This window comes from Globicephala melas, chromosome X, assembly GCF_963455315.2.
Source record: "Globicephala melas chromosome X, mGloMel1.2, whole genome shotgun sequence".
In the NCBI taxonomy this organism is placed as follows: Eukaryota; Metazoa; Chordata; class Mammalia; order Artiodactyla; family Delphinidae; genus Globicephala; species Globicephala melas.
The window spans coordinates 56,556,782-56,572,085 of record NC_083335.1 but is presented as its reverse complement, the minus strand read 5'-3'; the positions used below and the strand labels follow the sequence as shown (position 1 = coordinate 56,572,085).

The 15,304-nt window shown below is 37.4% G+C and overlaps 1 protein-coding gene across 3 annotated transcripts in view; it reads left to right on the top strand.

Moving 5' to 3' along the window:
- Positions 1 to 15,304, top strand: part of APOOL (apolipoprotein O like) — a 125,441-nt gene that overhangs the window by 70,580 nt on the left and 39,557 nt on the right. For all 3 annotated transcript variants that reach the window (XM_070044681.1, XM_070044680.1, XM_030850312.3), the window contains exons 3-5: positions 8,420 to 8,539; positions 11,442 to 11,496; positions 12,999 to 13,097. In XM_070044681.1, coding sequence (XP_069900782.1) covers positions 8,420 to 8,539; positions 11,442 to 11,496; positions 12,999 to 13,097 — 274 coding nt within the window. The remainder of the gene's footprint in view (positions 1 to 8,419; positions 8,540 to 11,441; positions 11,497 to 12,998; positions 13,098 to 15,304) is intronic.

Sequence of the window (15,304 nt, the reverse complement as noted above, 5' to 3'; positions counted from 1 at the left end):
ACTTTTCGTTCTTGTTCTATGAAAAATGCCAGTGGTAGTTTGATAAGGATTGCAATGAATCGGTAGATTGCTTTGGGTAGTAGAGTCATTTTCACAATGTTGATTCTTCCAATCCAAGAACATGGTGTATCTCTTCATCTATTTGTATCATCTTTAATTTCTTTCATCAGTGTCTTATAATTTTCTGCATACAGGTCTTTTGTCTCCTTAGGTAGGTTTATTCCTAGATATTTTATTCTTTTTGTTGCAATGGTAAATGGGAGTGTTTTCTTGATTTCACTTTCAGAGTTTTCATCATTAGTGTATAGGAATGCCAGAGATTTCTGTGCATTAATTTTGTATCCTGCTACTTTACCAAATTCATTGATTAGCTCTAGTAGTTTTCTGGTAGCATGTTTAGGATTCTCTATGTATAGTATCATGTCATCTGCAAACAGTGACAGCTTTACTTCTTCTTTTCCAATTTGGATTCCTTTTATTTCCTTTTCTTCTCTGATTGCTGTGGCTAAAACTTCCAAAACTATGTTGAGGAAGAGTGGTGAGAGTGGGAAACCTTGTCTTGTTCCTGATCTTAGTGGAAATGCTTTCAGTTTTTCACCATTGAGGACGATGTTGGCTGTGGGTTTGTCATATATGGCCTTTATTATGTTGAGGAAAGTTCCCTCTATGCCTACTTTCTGCAGGGTTTTTATGAAAAATTGGTGTTGCATTTTGTCGATAGCTTTCTCTGCATCTCTTGAGATGATCATATGGTTTTTCTCCTTCAGTTTGTTTATATGGTGTATCACATTGATTGATTTGCGTATATTGAAGAATCCTTGCATTCCTGGAATAAACCCCACTTGATCATGGTGTATGATCCTTTTAATGTGCTGTTGGATTCTGTTTGCTAGTATTTTGTTGAGGATTTTTGCATCTATGTTCATCAGTGATATTGGCCTGTAGTTTTCTTTCTTTTTGACATCCTTGTCTGGTTTTGGTATTAGGGTGTTGATGGCCACGTAGAATGAGTTTAGGAGTGTTCCTCCCTCTGCTGTATTTTGGAAGAGTTTGAGAAGGATAGGTGTTAGCTCTTCTCTAAATGTTTGATAGAATTTGCCCGTGAAGCCATCTGGTCCTGGGCTTTTGTTTGTTGGAAGATTTTTAATCACAGTTTCAATTTCAGTGCTTGTGATTGGTCTCTTCATATTTTCTGTTTCTTCCTGATTCAGTCTTGGCAGGTTGTGCTATTTTACGAATTTGTCCATTTCTTCCAGGTTGTCCCTTTTATTGTCATAGAGTTGCTTATACTAATCTGTCATGATCTTTTGTATTTCTGCAGTGTCAGTTGTTACTTCTCCTTTTTAATTTCTAATTCTATTAATTTGAGTCTTCTTCCTTTTTTTCTTGATGAGTCTGGCTAATGGTTTATCAATTTTGTTTATCTTCTCAAAGAACCAGCTTTTAGTTTTATTTATCTTTGCTATCGTTTTCTTCATTTCTTTTTCATTTATTCCTGATCTGATCTTTATGATTTCTTTCCTTCTGCTAACTAAGGGTTTTTTTTGTTCTTCTTTCTCTAATTGCTTTAGGTACAAGTTTAGGTTGTTTATTCAAGATGTTTCCTGTTTCTTAAGGTAGGATTGTATTGCTATAAACTTCCCTCTTAGAACTGCTTTTGCAGCATCCCATATGTCTTGGGTCGTCATGTCTCCATTGTCATTTGTGTCTAGGTATTTTTTGATTTCCTCTTTGATTTCTTCAGTGATCACTTAGTTATTAAGTAGTTTATTGTTTAGCCTCCATGTGTTTGTATTTTTTACAGGTCTTTTCCTGTAATTGATATCTAGTCTCAAGGTGTTGTGGTTGGAAAAGATACTTGATACAATTTCAATTTTCTTAAATTTACCAAGGCTTGATTTGTGACCCAAGATATGATCTATCCTGGAGAATGTGCCATGAGCACCTGAGAAAAATGTGTATTCTGTGGTTTTTGGATGGAATATCCTATAAATATGAATTAACTCCGTCTTGTTTAATGTATCATTTAAAGCTTGTGTTTCCTTATTTATTTTCATTTTGGATCATCTGTCTATTGGTGAAAGTGGGGTGTTAAAGTCCCCTACTATGAATGAGTTACTGTCGATTTCCCCTTTTATGGCTGTTAGTATTTGCCTTAGTTATTGAAGTGCTCCTATGTTGGGTGCATAAATATTTACAATTGTTATACCTTCTTGGATTGATCCCTTGATCATTATGTAGTGTCCTTCTTTGTCTCTTCTAATAATTATTGTTTTAAAGTCTGTTTTGTCTGATATGAGAATTGCTACTTCAGCTTTCTTTTGCTTTCCATTTTCATGGAATATCTTTTTCCATCCCCTCACTTTCAGTCTGTATGTGTCTCTAGGTCTGAATTGGGTCTCTTGTAGACAGCATATATATGGGTTTTGTTTTTGTATCCATTCAGCCAGTCTGTGTCCTTTGGTGGGAGCATTTAATCCATTTACATTTAAGGTAATTATCAATATGTATGTTCCTATTCCCATTTTCTTAATTGTTTTGTGTTTGTTATTGTAGGTCTTTTCCTTCTCTTGTGTTTCTTCCCTAGAGAAGGTCCTTTAGCATTTGTTGTAAAGCTGGTTTGGTGGTGCTGAACTCTCTCAGCTTTTGCTTGTCTATAAAGGTTTTAATTTCTCCATCAAATCTGAATGAGATCCTTGCTGGGTAGAGTAATCTTGGTTGTAGGATTTTCTCCTTCATCCCTTTAAATATGTCCTGCCACTCCCTTCTGGCTTGCAGAGTTTCTGCTGAAAGATCAGCTGTTAACCTTTTGGGGATTCCCTTGTGTGTTATTTGTTGTTTTTCCCTTGCTGTTTTTAATATGCTTTCTTTGTATTTATTTTTTGACAGTTTGATTAATATGTGTCTTGGCGTGTTTCTCCTTGGATTTATCCTGTATGGGACTCTCTATGCTTCCTGGACTTGATTAACTATTTCCTTTCCCATATTAGGGAAGTTTTCAAGTATAATCTCTTCAAATATTTTTTCTGTCCTTTTCTTTTTCTCTTATTCTTCTGGAACCCCTGTAATTTGAATTTTGGTGCATTTAATGTTGTCCCAGAGGTCTCTGAGGCTGTCCTCAGTTCTTTTCTTTCTTTTTTCTTTATTCTGCTCTACAGTAGTTATTTCCAGTATTTTATCTTCCAGGGCACTTATCCGTTCTTTTGCCTCAGTTATTCTGCTCTTGATCCCATCTAGAGTATTTTTAATTTCATTTATTGTGTTGTTCATCGTTGCTTGTTTCATCTTTATTTCTTCTATGTCCGTGTTAAATGTTTCTTGCATTTTCTCTATTCTGTTTCCAAGATTTTGGATCATCTTTACTATCATTTTTCTGAATTCTTTTCAGGTAGACTGCCTATTTCCTCTTCATTTGTTAGGTCTGGCGGGTTTTTATCTTGCTCCTTCATCTGCTGTATGTTTTTCTGTCTTCTCATTTTGCTTATCTTACTGTGTTTGGGGTCTCCTTTTTGCAGGCTGCATGGTCATAGTTCCCGTTGTTTTCGGTGTCTGCCCCCAGTGGCTAAAGTTGGTTCAGTGGATTGTGTAGACTTCCTGGTGGAGGGGACTAGTGCCTGTGTTCTGGTTGATGAGGCTGGATCTTGTCTTTCTGTTGGGCAGGTCCACATCTGGTCATGGGTTTTGGAGTGTCTATGGACTTATTATGATTTTAGGCAGCCTCTCTGCTAATGGGTGGTGTTGTGTTCCTGTCTTGCTAGTTGTTTGGCATAGCGTGTACAGCACTGTAGCTTGCTGGTCGTTGAGTGAAGCTGGGTGCTGGTTTTGAGAGGGAGATCTCAGAGATTTTCACTGTGTGATATTATATGGAGCTGGGACGTCTCTTGTGGACCAGTGTCCTGAAGTTGTGTCTCCCACCTCAGAGGCACAGCACTGACTCCTGGCTGCAGCACCAAGAGCCTTTCATCCACACGGCTCAGAATAAAAGGGAGAAAAAGTAGAAGGAAGGAGAGAGAGAGAGAGAGAGAGACGGAGAGGAAGGGAGGGAGGGAGGAAGGAAGAAAAGGAAAGAAAGTGGATAAAATAAAATTAAGTAAGATAAAATAATTTATTAAAATAAGAAATAATTATTAAGAGAAATTTTTTGAAAAAAACGGTCGGATAGAACCCTAGGACAAATGGTGAAAGCAAAGCTATACAGAAACAATCTCACACAGAAGCATACACATACACACTCACAAAAAGAGGAAAAGGGGAAAAAATCATAAATCTTGCTCTCAAAGTACACCTCCTCAGTTTGGGATGATTCATTGTCTATTCAGGTATTCTACAGATGCAGGGTACATCAAGTTGATTGTGGAGATTTAATCCGCTGTTCCCGAGGCTGCTGGGAGAGATTTCCCTTTCTCTTCTTTGTTCTCACAGTTCCTGGGTTTCAGCTTTGGATTTGGCCCCGCCTCTGAGTGTAGGTCGCCAGAGGGCGTCTGTTCTTCGCTCAGACTGGACGGGGTTAAAGGAGCCGCTGATTTGGGGGCTCTGGCTCACTCAGGCCTGGGGTTGGGAGTGGTACGGATGCTTGGTGAGCCTGCGGCAGCAGAGGCCAGCGTGACATTGCACCAGCATGAGGCGTGCCGTGCGTTCTCCCGGGCAAGTTGTCCCTGGATCCCTGGACCCTGGCAGTGGCAGGCTGCACAGGCTCCCCGGAAGGGAGGTGTGGAGAGTGACCTGTGCTCGCACACAGCCTTCTTGGTGGCAGAAGCAGCAGCCTTAGCGTCTCATGCCTGTCTCTGGGGTCCTCACTGTTAGCTGCGGCTTGGGCCCTTCTCTGGAGCTCCTTTAAGCAGTGCTCTTAATCCCCTCTCCTTGCGCACCAGGAAACAAAGAGGGAAGAAAAAGTCTCTTGCCTCTTCAGCAGGTCCACACATTTCCCCAGACTCCCTCCCTGCTCGCCGTGGTGCACTAACCCCCTGCAGGCTGTGTTCATGCCGCCAACCCCAGTCCTCTCCCTGCGTTGCGACCAAAGCCGGAGCCTCAGCTCCTAGCCCCGCCCGCCCTGAGCAGACAAGACTCTCGGGCTGTTGAGTGCCGGTCGGCACCGATCCTCTCTGAGGGAATCTCTCCACTTTGCCCTCCACACCCCTGTTGCTGTGCTCTCCTCCGCGGCCCCGAAGCTTTCCCCCTCCGCCACCTGCAGTCTCCGCCCATGAAGGGGCTTCCTAGTGTGTGGAAACTTTTCCTCCTTCACTACTCCCTCCCTCTGGTGTAGGTCCCGTCCCTATTCTTTTGTCTCTGTTTATTCTTTTTTCTTTTGCCCTACCCAGGTATGTGGGGAGTTTCTTGCCTTTGGGGAGTTCTGAGGTCTTCTGCCAGCGTTCAGTAGGTGTTCTGTAGGAGTTGTTCCACGTGTAGATGTATTTCTGGTGTATCTGTGGGGATGAAGGTGATCTCCATGTCTTACTCTTCCGCCATCTTCCCGATTTGAGATAGTTTTATTTATTCCTTTCCAACTTAGTGTCTTCTATTTCTTTTTCTTTTCTGAATGCACTGACTAGAACGTCCAGTAAAATGTTGAACAGAAGTGGTGAGAGTGGCATTTTGTATGTTTCTGATGTAAAGAAGAAAACACTCATTCTGTTACTAGTAAGTATGACCTAGCTGTGGGAGTTTTGTGTTAAGAGAACATATTCTGTATATTAGTCCTTTGAAATTTCCTAAGACTTTCAATTCCTGAAATGGTCCAGGGTGCAGTCAGTTTTTTATACATTTCCATTTGTGCTTGAAAATATTATGTAGTTTGCAGTTGTTCAATGCACTGTGCTATATATATCCGTGAGATCAAGCTTGTTGAATATATTTTTCTGTACCAGCAGTCAATAGATTTTTTTCTTAAAATGCCCTATAGTAAATATTTTAAACATATGCAACTCTGTCACATCGTCTCAACTGCTGTTGTAGCACAAAAGCAGCCGTAGACAATACGTTAATGAATGAGTATAGCTGGTGACCCTATAAAACTTGATTTACATAAACTGGTGACTAGTCCATGGGCTATAGTTTGCCCACTTCTGCTCGTTACTATTAGTTTTTATTTTTAATCTGGTTTTTGATCAGCCATCATGGAGAATAAGTTAAACTTCCTCTATGATGGCAAATTTGTCTATTTCCCCTTGTTTCATGTATTTTGAGAATATATTAATAGATGTATACAAGTTTAAGAATGTACTCTCTCATTATTTAAACTTTTTGTCTTAATATAGGCACTTGATCTCTAGTAATGATTTTTGTCTCAAAGTCTGTTTTGTCTAATATTAATATAGCTTATAGTAGCTTTCTTTTGGTGGCTATTTGCCCAATATGTATTTTTTATTCCTTTTTTTCCCTAACCTTTCTAAATAGTTGTTTTAACAATGTCTCATAAACAAAATGTTGGCTGTATTTTGTAAATGCAATCTCGTCATCTTTGTCTTTCAACTAGATCATTTTATCCGTTTGCATCTATTATAATTTTTAATATCTTTGGAATCATTTCTACCAAGTTTTTGTGGTTTTTGTTTTTCTTACCTCTTCTGTTCTTTTATTTCCTTTCTTTGCTTTATTTTCTCTCTCTCTTTTTTTTCTATAACATAGTTTGTTAATTCTGCCTTCTTTTTATTTTCTTTTATTGGTCACCCTAGAAATTTTAACCTGCATTCATTTCAAGTCTCATCAGTATATTTACCCTCTGTCCAAACCATATTAAGAACCGAGAACATTTTAATTTCTGACATCCCTTCCTAACTTATACTATATTGATACTCAGAGATGTAGTTCTATTTTTTAAACACATGCCTAAAAATTATTATTTTATACATTCATTGTTTTAGTTTTACCCACATATTTACCACTTTCTTTGCTAATCATTCCTTCTTCCATCACAAACCTTCTCAATGGGAATATTTTTATTCTGCCTTAAGTACATGTTTTAAAATTTCCCACTGAGGGTCATTTGGTTACACATTATCTTGGGTTTTGTCTGTCTGTGTCCTTCTCCCCTCATTTTTGAAAAAAAGATATTCTACTGAGTATATAATTCTCAGTTAAGTTACTTTTTTTTAGTGCATTGAAGATATTATATTGTGTCTTCCAGTGTTGTTTTTGAGAAATCAAAGTTTATCTAATTTTTATTCCTTTGAAGGTAATCTGTCTTTTCTCTCTGGCTTTTTTTTTTTAATATCCCCTCTTTGTCCTTGGTGTTATAGAGTTTTACTATAACTTGTCTAATTGTGGAGTACTTTTTATTTATCCTGTTTGGGATATGTTAGTTTTCTGAACCTGTCAAGTGTTCATAAGTTCTGGAAAAATCTTGACTATTCTCTTCAAATATTACTTCTGCCCCATCTTTCTCCTTTTCTCTGGAACTCTGATTAGACATATATTAATATTTCTCACTCTATCATACATATCTCTTTCATACTTATTTTTCATTTCTTTGCATAAAAATTTCTTTAGGTCTACTAATTCACAAAATCTCTCAGCAACTGTAAACTGTATCCAATCTATTAAAACTTATCAGTTGAGTTCTTTATTTGTTTTAATTTCCAGTTCTAGAAGTTCTCTTTCTCTTTATTTTCATTAGCTTTGGTAATTTTTGTAGTCTCTTGCTCTTAACTCAAATTTCCTCTTTTATTTCTCTAAAAATAAAAAATATATGTATTTGATACCATATGTTCTAGTATATACATTTTTTGTGGCTCTGATTCTGCTCTTTGTTGTTTCTGCTAGCTCTTGTCCAGATGCTTCCTTGTGTTTTCTGATTTTGCTTCTTTGTGTTTTTTAATTTTTCAAAATTGTGGTCTCATATTTCTTTGACCTTTATCTGTTGTAAATCTTTGAAGTCTGGGTAGCTTCCTTCAGAGAGGAGATGTTCATTTGCTTCTGCCAAGCATCTGTGGGGGATACCAGCCTGGGAGCACCTTAAATGTATACTTAATTTGAGATTTCTTAGATTATCAAGATAGTTTTATGCTGCACATTATGAGTTCTCACTTGTGCTTGCCAATTCTTAGGAAATATTTCTTTCCTCTCTACTCCGTGCTCAATCTTTGAGACAATCAGTTTTCCTAACAGTTCCTTGGAGTGAACTGTTTATTTCTAGTTCAACCTTAAATTGAGCATGCAGCACCTTGAGATGCCAATTTCATAGGCTCTCCAGTAAGATTGCCCACCTCAAGCTCATTCTGGGTTTTGTTTCCTGATCCCATACTCCATGAACCATCTGTTTTACAGCAAATGACATCAAGGTAAAAGCTGGCTTAAAATACATTTTATCAGCATTTTTAGTTGTTTTCAGTAGGAATGTTGATGAGGATTCTTATTCTGCCATACTGCTGGAAAAGGAAGTTCAGCTATTTTATATTTTTGACATGAATTTTTTTCCTTCTAGCTCCCCATATATACTGCACCACCTCTCCAGTCTAAATATGTTGATGAGCAGCCTGGTCATTTACAAATGGGCTTTGAGTCCATTCGCACTACAACTGGTCGTTATATTGGCTGGTGCAAGGTAAGTGAATTCTGATAGTGGTTTCATATCAGAGGGTTCTCATTTTATTACATAACAGTTGTTCCAGTTATTCATTGAAGTGTAACAAACTACCCCAAAACTTAGTGGTTTAAAACAGCAACTGTTCTATCTCATGATTTTGTGAGTCAGAAATTTAATCAGACTTCAGACAGCTGATTCTTCTGTTGCATGTGGTGTTGACAGAGGCCACCCAGTGGTATTCATCAGGTGAATGGGCTGATTTAGAGGGTCCAAGACAGCTTCATTCTCTTCGCTGGCACCTTGTCACAGATGGCTAGAAGGCTGGGCTCAGCTGGGAATGTTGACTGAAGCATCCACACCTGGCCTCAGGTAGTCAGATAACTTACATGGACAGTTCAGGGCTCCTAGAGAATATGTTGCAAGAGGCCTTAGTCAGAATTTGCCAAGCTTCTTACCTGTCTTCAGGTGTCCAGGAAGGTTACTTCTACAGCATTCTGTTGTTAAATGAAGTCATTAAGGCCAACCCAGTTTTTATGGGAGGGGAATTAGATACCATCTCTCAATATGAGTAGCAGCAAAGAATTTGTGGCCATATTTAATCTACTCTACCACTACTGCATAGATTAAAGTAGTTCAGCAAGCATTTATGTCACGTGGCATGTACAAAACATTGCTTGACCTTTTATATGAAGTTCTGAGATTACTTCTGCATTGTTAGTTATTTGGCTGAGTAAAATATTCACTTGTTAGGTTTAGTTCATAAGACCGTTTTGACTATAGTCAGCTATTGGGCAAAATAGAATTCACCTTATTTTAATACTTAGCCTTCAATCATCATTATCCAGCAGCAGAGGGGTGGAGTAAGCTAGTACAATACTGCTGTTTCATAATCATCACATCAACATAGATGTGTGCTAACATCAACATCTGCAGTGTCAGTGTCATAATGATAATGGTGGTACCATTGTTTTCATCATTCTGACCTAATAACCACAAAACTTTTCCTCAAGTCTAACCTATCCAATTGTGAACCCTTGTGCTTTTTTTTGTTTCTAATCCATTCTTTTTAAAAAGAAAATTCTAATGGTCTTATGAAATATCAAATCTGTGAACTCTGGTCATTTCAGATATTTAAAACGTCTGATGAATACATGGTGTTATTTTTTTTAAATTTGTGCCTGTCAGACAATTCTAATAGACTTTTATAATTCTAATAATACACTTTTAATAGTTTGACTAGTTGTACTACACACTATTAACAGTTTGGTCTCAGCAGGAAATAGCTTAACTAATTAGGGTCTGAGTCATGCCCCTGAGGCTGTATGCCAGCAGCTGGATGATTCAGACTGAAGTCTCTTGACACCTAATTTTCCCTAGTGTTCTCAAAGTTGTTTTCAGTGAGGTTAATTGTTCCTGTGAGATCTTCAAATTGCTGTTGTTACTATCACCCAATTTAAGACTAAAAGGACTTTTTACTCTGGTAATATGCTGAAATGAATAGATTGAAGAAGGGCACTTTCAAATGCATTTCATCTTCAATGTAAACATTTCCTCTCTAATGTTCTCCTTAAAATGTAATCTATTCTTTAAAAATTACCTCCGTCTCAAATTACATTCTACATTAAACTTAGAATCACAGGGCAAATTCAATTTCTATTCCTACTCCTTAGTGTTTCGAAATTTAGGTAGCAGCGACCTCCAGTGGTAAAAGTGAATTCCTAAACACAGCTAAGGAAAATTTCCCCAAAGTTTTCTTCCTCAACAGTTACATTATTCCCAATCAACTGATCAGTAAGCATTATAATTTTGAGGTGAAATTTTCTCAAGAGACAGTCCCCAAGGAGAAGTAGCTCAGTGGCAGTTAGGGTCTGTGTTGGTTTGTACAGCTTTAAACCATGATGAACAGGATGAACTTCTGCATCTGATCATCATGAAAGTATCTGTCTGAGACAAAGTTACTAATACCAAGATATATCAATAGAAATAATTTAATTCTTTCCTATCTAATATAATAATATCTATTGTCTTTGCTTTGAAAATCTCTTTTTTTGTTTTTATCCCATGGTTTCATAGCAACTAGTTCAGAGATGGAGACCACATATTTAGACTGTGTTTTCTAGTTTTATCAATAGAGTACAGCATGACTATGGGCAATTACTATGGGTAAATTATTCCATGCCTTCATTTTTCTTCTGATGTACTTGAGATAGTACATATCAAAAAATGTGTGTAACAATATTTCTTGCATTAAAATAAATAGTTAGAAACAGGTAAAAAGAATCTTTGATTTAAAGCTTTAATCCCTTCAGTGGGCTAATATAATCTTGATTTGCAGATAATTTATGTTCCTGTTGAAAACAAGATGGACACTAGTCTGTGTGGGATGATTTCTATTCTAAGATAAATGTCTTATTTAGATTTATTTTTCTCATTCTAATGAACACTAAGAAAAAGGGAGAAGATGAAGCACTTTTCTTTAGGCTTTTTGTTGTTTTCTCCACAAATCATTATGTTGTTGCTGCCTCATCTTTATTAATCAGATGTTGCTTCTAAGCTGAAATATACCTCTCTTCATGCTTCTAAAAAATTCCATTCATTTTTCTACGCTATCATAAAATAAGATGATAAATCTCTGTACTTCTGTAATAACTTTTCTGTGAGCTGCTCTGATTATTTTATTGGCATTACTTTACCCATTTATATGAGGAATATAGCAAACAAGTATTATCCATGTTAAATAGAATGAAAAGCAAGAAGTGAAGAGAAGCTAAGTTCAACAAGTGTCCACATAGAGAATAAACAGGAAAACTAGATTTAGATTTTGGTGCAATTTCATATAATCTCAAAGATGTGGGCTATTTGACCTAATTGTCAACATCTTCAAAAATGCAGATGTCCTTTTTTCCCCCTTTTTACTTAGGGTGTTTATGTCTTCATGAAATATGGGATAATGGATACAGTACAATTTGGAAAAGGTAGGTTGAGTGAACTGTCTATAATTAGAAATGTTCTATTGTCTTTTTAACTTGCAAGGTTTAAATGTGAGAAAAATAAACTTGGTATGTTATCCATTATCACGTTTTACCAACTCAGAAGATACTCTATATAGCAGTTTATAATAATAATAACAAAGCAATAGTATCTGTTATTTATTTAGCAATTATATGTTGAGGCATTATGATGAGCATGTTACATAATTTATCTAATTTTATTTTGTAGCAAATTTCTGGATGTCGGTATTATAATGACTCCCATTCTACAGATGAGGAAACTGGGGTTTAGAGGGGTTAAGTAGATTACCAAGGTCACATAGCTAGTAAGTGGCAACACCTGGACTCAAACTGGCTGTTTTAGGTACGAAACGCATATTGTATACTCATACAGCATAAATTAAACATATATCTCCATTGTTATTAATTAGTTTAAATAAGTACTATTTGATGTTAAAATACATAGTATTTTGCTATTGATTGCTAGGAAACACGATATCAATTAGTCACCCTAGAATATTTGAGCTAGTGTTGGAAAACAATTGTGTTTGACTCGTTAGTTTGATAATGTTGTTTGGCAGCAGGTATAGCTCCCTAACATTTTTTAGACTAAGCCAGTTGTCAAAATAAATGTGTATTGGGGGACAGAAAGAACACCTAAAATTTTAAATGCCTCTGTGATGTTGAAATGCCTCTGTGTATGTATTATCATTATTTAATGTGTGTAGGAATTAATTCCAATTAAGTCCAAATTATATTCCTCATCAACCTTGAAGAATATGATTAAATTCCATTAAATTAATAATTAATAATTAAATAAATAATTATGATAGAAGAGTGTGTTTTTTGGATTGCATGGAACCAGAAACCATTTAAATATACAAAAAGCCAAGAAATTTGGACCTCTGCCCCCTTTCCATCTATTTTTTGTCTAGACTCACTTCTCATTCTGCTCATTGGTTTTAACCAAGAGCAATGGCTTCTCTGAGTTTACTGGGGAGTAGTGGCAAGCAGAGTGATAGCTGCATGTTTCCTTAGGCTGTTATTCAAAGTTTCCTGCTAAAGTATCTATTTCAGTTCTTACTAGATCCTACCAATGTTTGAACAGATAAGGCCAGAAGCATTTCCATTATAAGAATATAATACATACACAATGAGGAATTTGCTTTATAGTAATTCATCTTAATCCATATAATGCTAGTGTACACTCTAGCATTATATTTCATTAAAGTGTAATAATCGCCTGTATTAAGGAAACAAATACCATTAAATCAGCTGTGGAAGGAAGATTTTATTTTGTAACAAGTAACTATTAACAACTGGCTTTTTAAGTTGCTGGTCAAATCATTATTTTGTGTAGTTCTTTTGAAGAATGTTTTAAACCATCTGCTATTATCTTAGCAAATCTCTAACTTTTCTTCATCATACCTATATAGAATGTCAATTATAGTAAGTTATTTATATTATTTTTCAAATGATTTCTTGAGATGCATATGTCTATTTGAAGAATCCACCTCGAGATTTTCTTCCGAAAATTGGAGTGATTACAGTTTCAGGATTGGCAGGCTTCATTTCAGCGAGAAAAGGTAGGGTTAAAAATATATAATCTTTCTTTTAATGCCATTATATTAATTTCTGAATTTATTTATACAAACAGTTTAAGCACAGTGTACAGTAAGTCCCCTACATATGAAACTTCAAGTTGCAAACTTTCAAAGATGCAAACAGGCATTCGCATGTCCAATCATGTAAGTTAGTTCACGTGTCTGGCGTTGCTAAGAAGCACCAAGTGATAACGATGGAAACAAAAGTGAAAATAATTGAGAGAGTAGAGCGAGGCGAAAAGATGGTAGACGTCACTCTTTCTTATAACATGAATCATTCAACCATCGGCAAGATTGTAAAGAACAAGAACAAGATCGTGGAACATGGGAAATCTATTGTGCCAGTGATGTGGACAATAATATCAAAGAAGCGTGGAAAAGTGATGGAGGACATGGTGAAACTTCTCAGTGTGTGGATGCAGGATCAGCATCAGCGTTAAGTCCCACTTAGCTTAATGCTGGTTCAAGGGGAAGGGAAAAGCCTGTATAAAGACTTGAAGAAGAAATACAGCAAAGAATCAGAGGGCCCATCTTTTAATGCCAGGCATGGCTGGCTTCATCAGTTCAAGGCTAGAGCCAACATTTACAACGTAAAAGTAAGTGACGAGGCCGTGAGTGCAGATATGGTAGCTGCCTGGGAATTTCCTAAAATGCTTCGGGAAATTATTGATGAAGACGTGTATTTACCCGAGCAGGTTTTTAATGTGGATGAGACAGGACTGTACTGGGAGAGGATGCCAGACCGAAGTTATATCATCAAGGAAGAAAAGTTGATGCCAGGCTATAAAGCAGCAAAGGATAGGCTAACTCTGTTGTTTGGTGGCAGTGCTTCCAGCAAGATGAAGCTGAAGCCTCGCTTAGTTTATCATTCAGAGAACCCAAGAGCCCTTTAAAACAGCCAAGGGCTCTCTTCCTGTTGTGTGGAAGAGTAACCCCAAAGCCTGGGTTACAGAGGCCATTTTCCAGTACTGCTTTTTCCACCACTTTATTCTCGAGGTAGGGAAATATTGCTTGGAGAAGGACGTCCCATTCAACATTCTTTTGCTGCTCGACAGTGCTCCAGGCCACCCCCCCATTCATGGACAACTTTCATCCCAATGTCAAAGTAGTGCATCTACCACCGAATACTACATCGCTCATCCAACCTATGGACCAGGGAGTTATAGCCACTTTCAAGAAATATTATTTACGTCACACTTTTCGTCAGGAAGTAAAGGCAAGTGACGAATCAGGAACAACCTTGCGACAATTTTGGAAGGACTATAACATCTACAAGACCATAAAAAACATTGACTTTGCTTGGCGTGAGGTTACGGCCATCACCATGAATGGGGTTTGGAAGAACCTTTGCCCGCAGTTTGTTCACAATTTTTGTGGATTTGAAAAGGTGGATGAGGAGTCCAAAGAGGTCTTCAGCAACTTAGTGACCCTCAGCGAGAAGCTGGAGCTAGATCTGCAAGAGGACGACTTCATTGAACTGCTTTCTGTGCAACATGAGGAGCTTAGTAATGAAGACCTGATGGAATTGGAGGCCCAGAGAAAGGATGAAGAGAGACAAGAGGAAGAAGTAACTGAAGAACTGAAGAGATTCACGGCGCAGGAAATGGCAAGGGGATTTTCTTAGTTTTTGAGGCACAGGACCCTAATGTAGAATGGTACACAAAGGTTGCAGCAGCCGTTCAGAATGCAATCCAGTGCTACAGTGTCATCTGTGACGAGAAGAAAAGAGCTACTACCCAGACATCACTGGATCGTTTCTTTTAGAGGGTAGATAGAAATGAATCCAGCAAGGAGCCAGAACCTATGCCATCAACGTCAGGCATGAGTGAAATTGCAGCTTGCCCTCTATCTCCTGTTGCTGATGATCCTTCAGCTCTACATCTCCCATTTCCTCTCGCTCCTCCAGTCAGTGACTCTCCTTGCTTGTTCACTCGATGCCAGCCCCTGTATGCCAGCTGTTGTACTGTATTGCTGTACTTCTTGAGGTACTGTACTGTAAGATTAAAAATGTTTTCTTTATTTTTTGTGTTTGTTTTTTGTGTATTATTTGTGTGAAAAGTATTTTAAACCTATTACAGTACAGTACTGTGTAGCTGATTGTGTTAGTTGGGTACCTAGGACTAACTTTGTTGGACTTAACAAACAAATTGGACTTACAAACACGCTTTCGGAATGGAACTCGTTTGTAT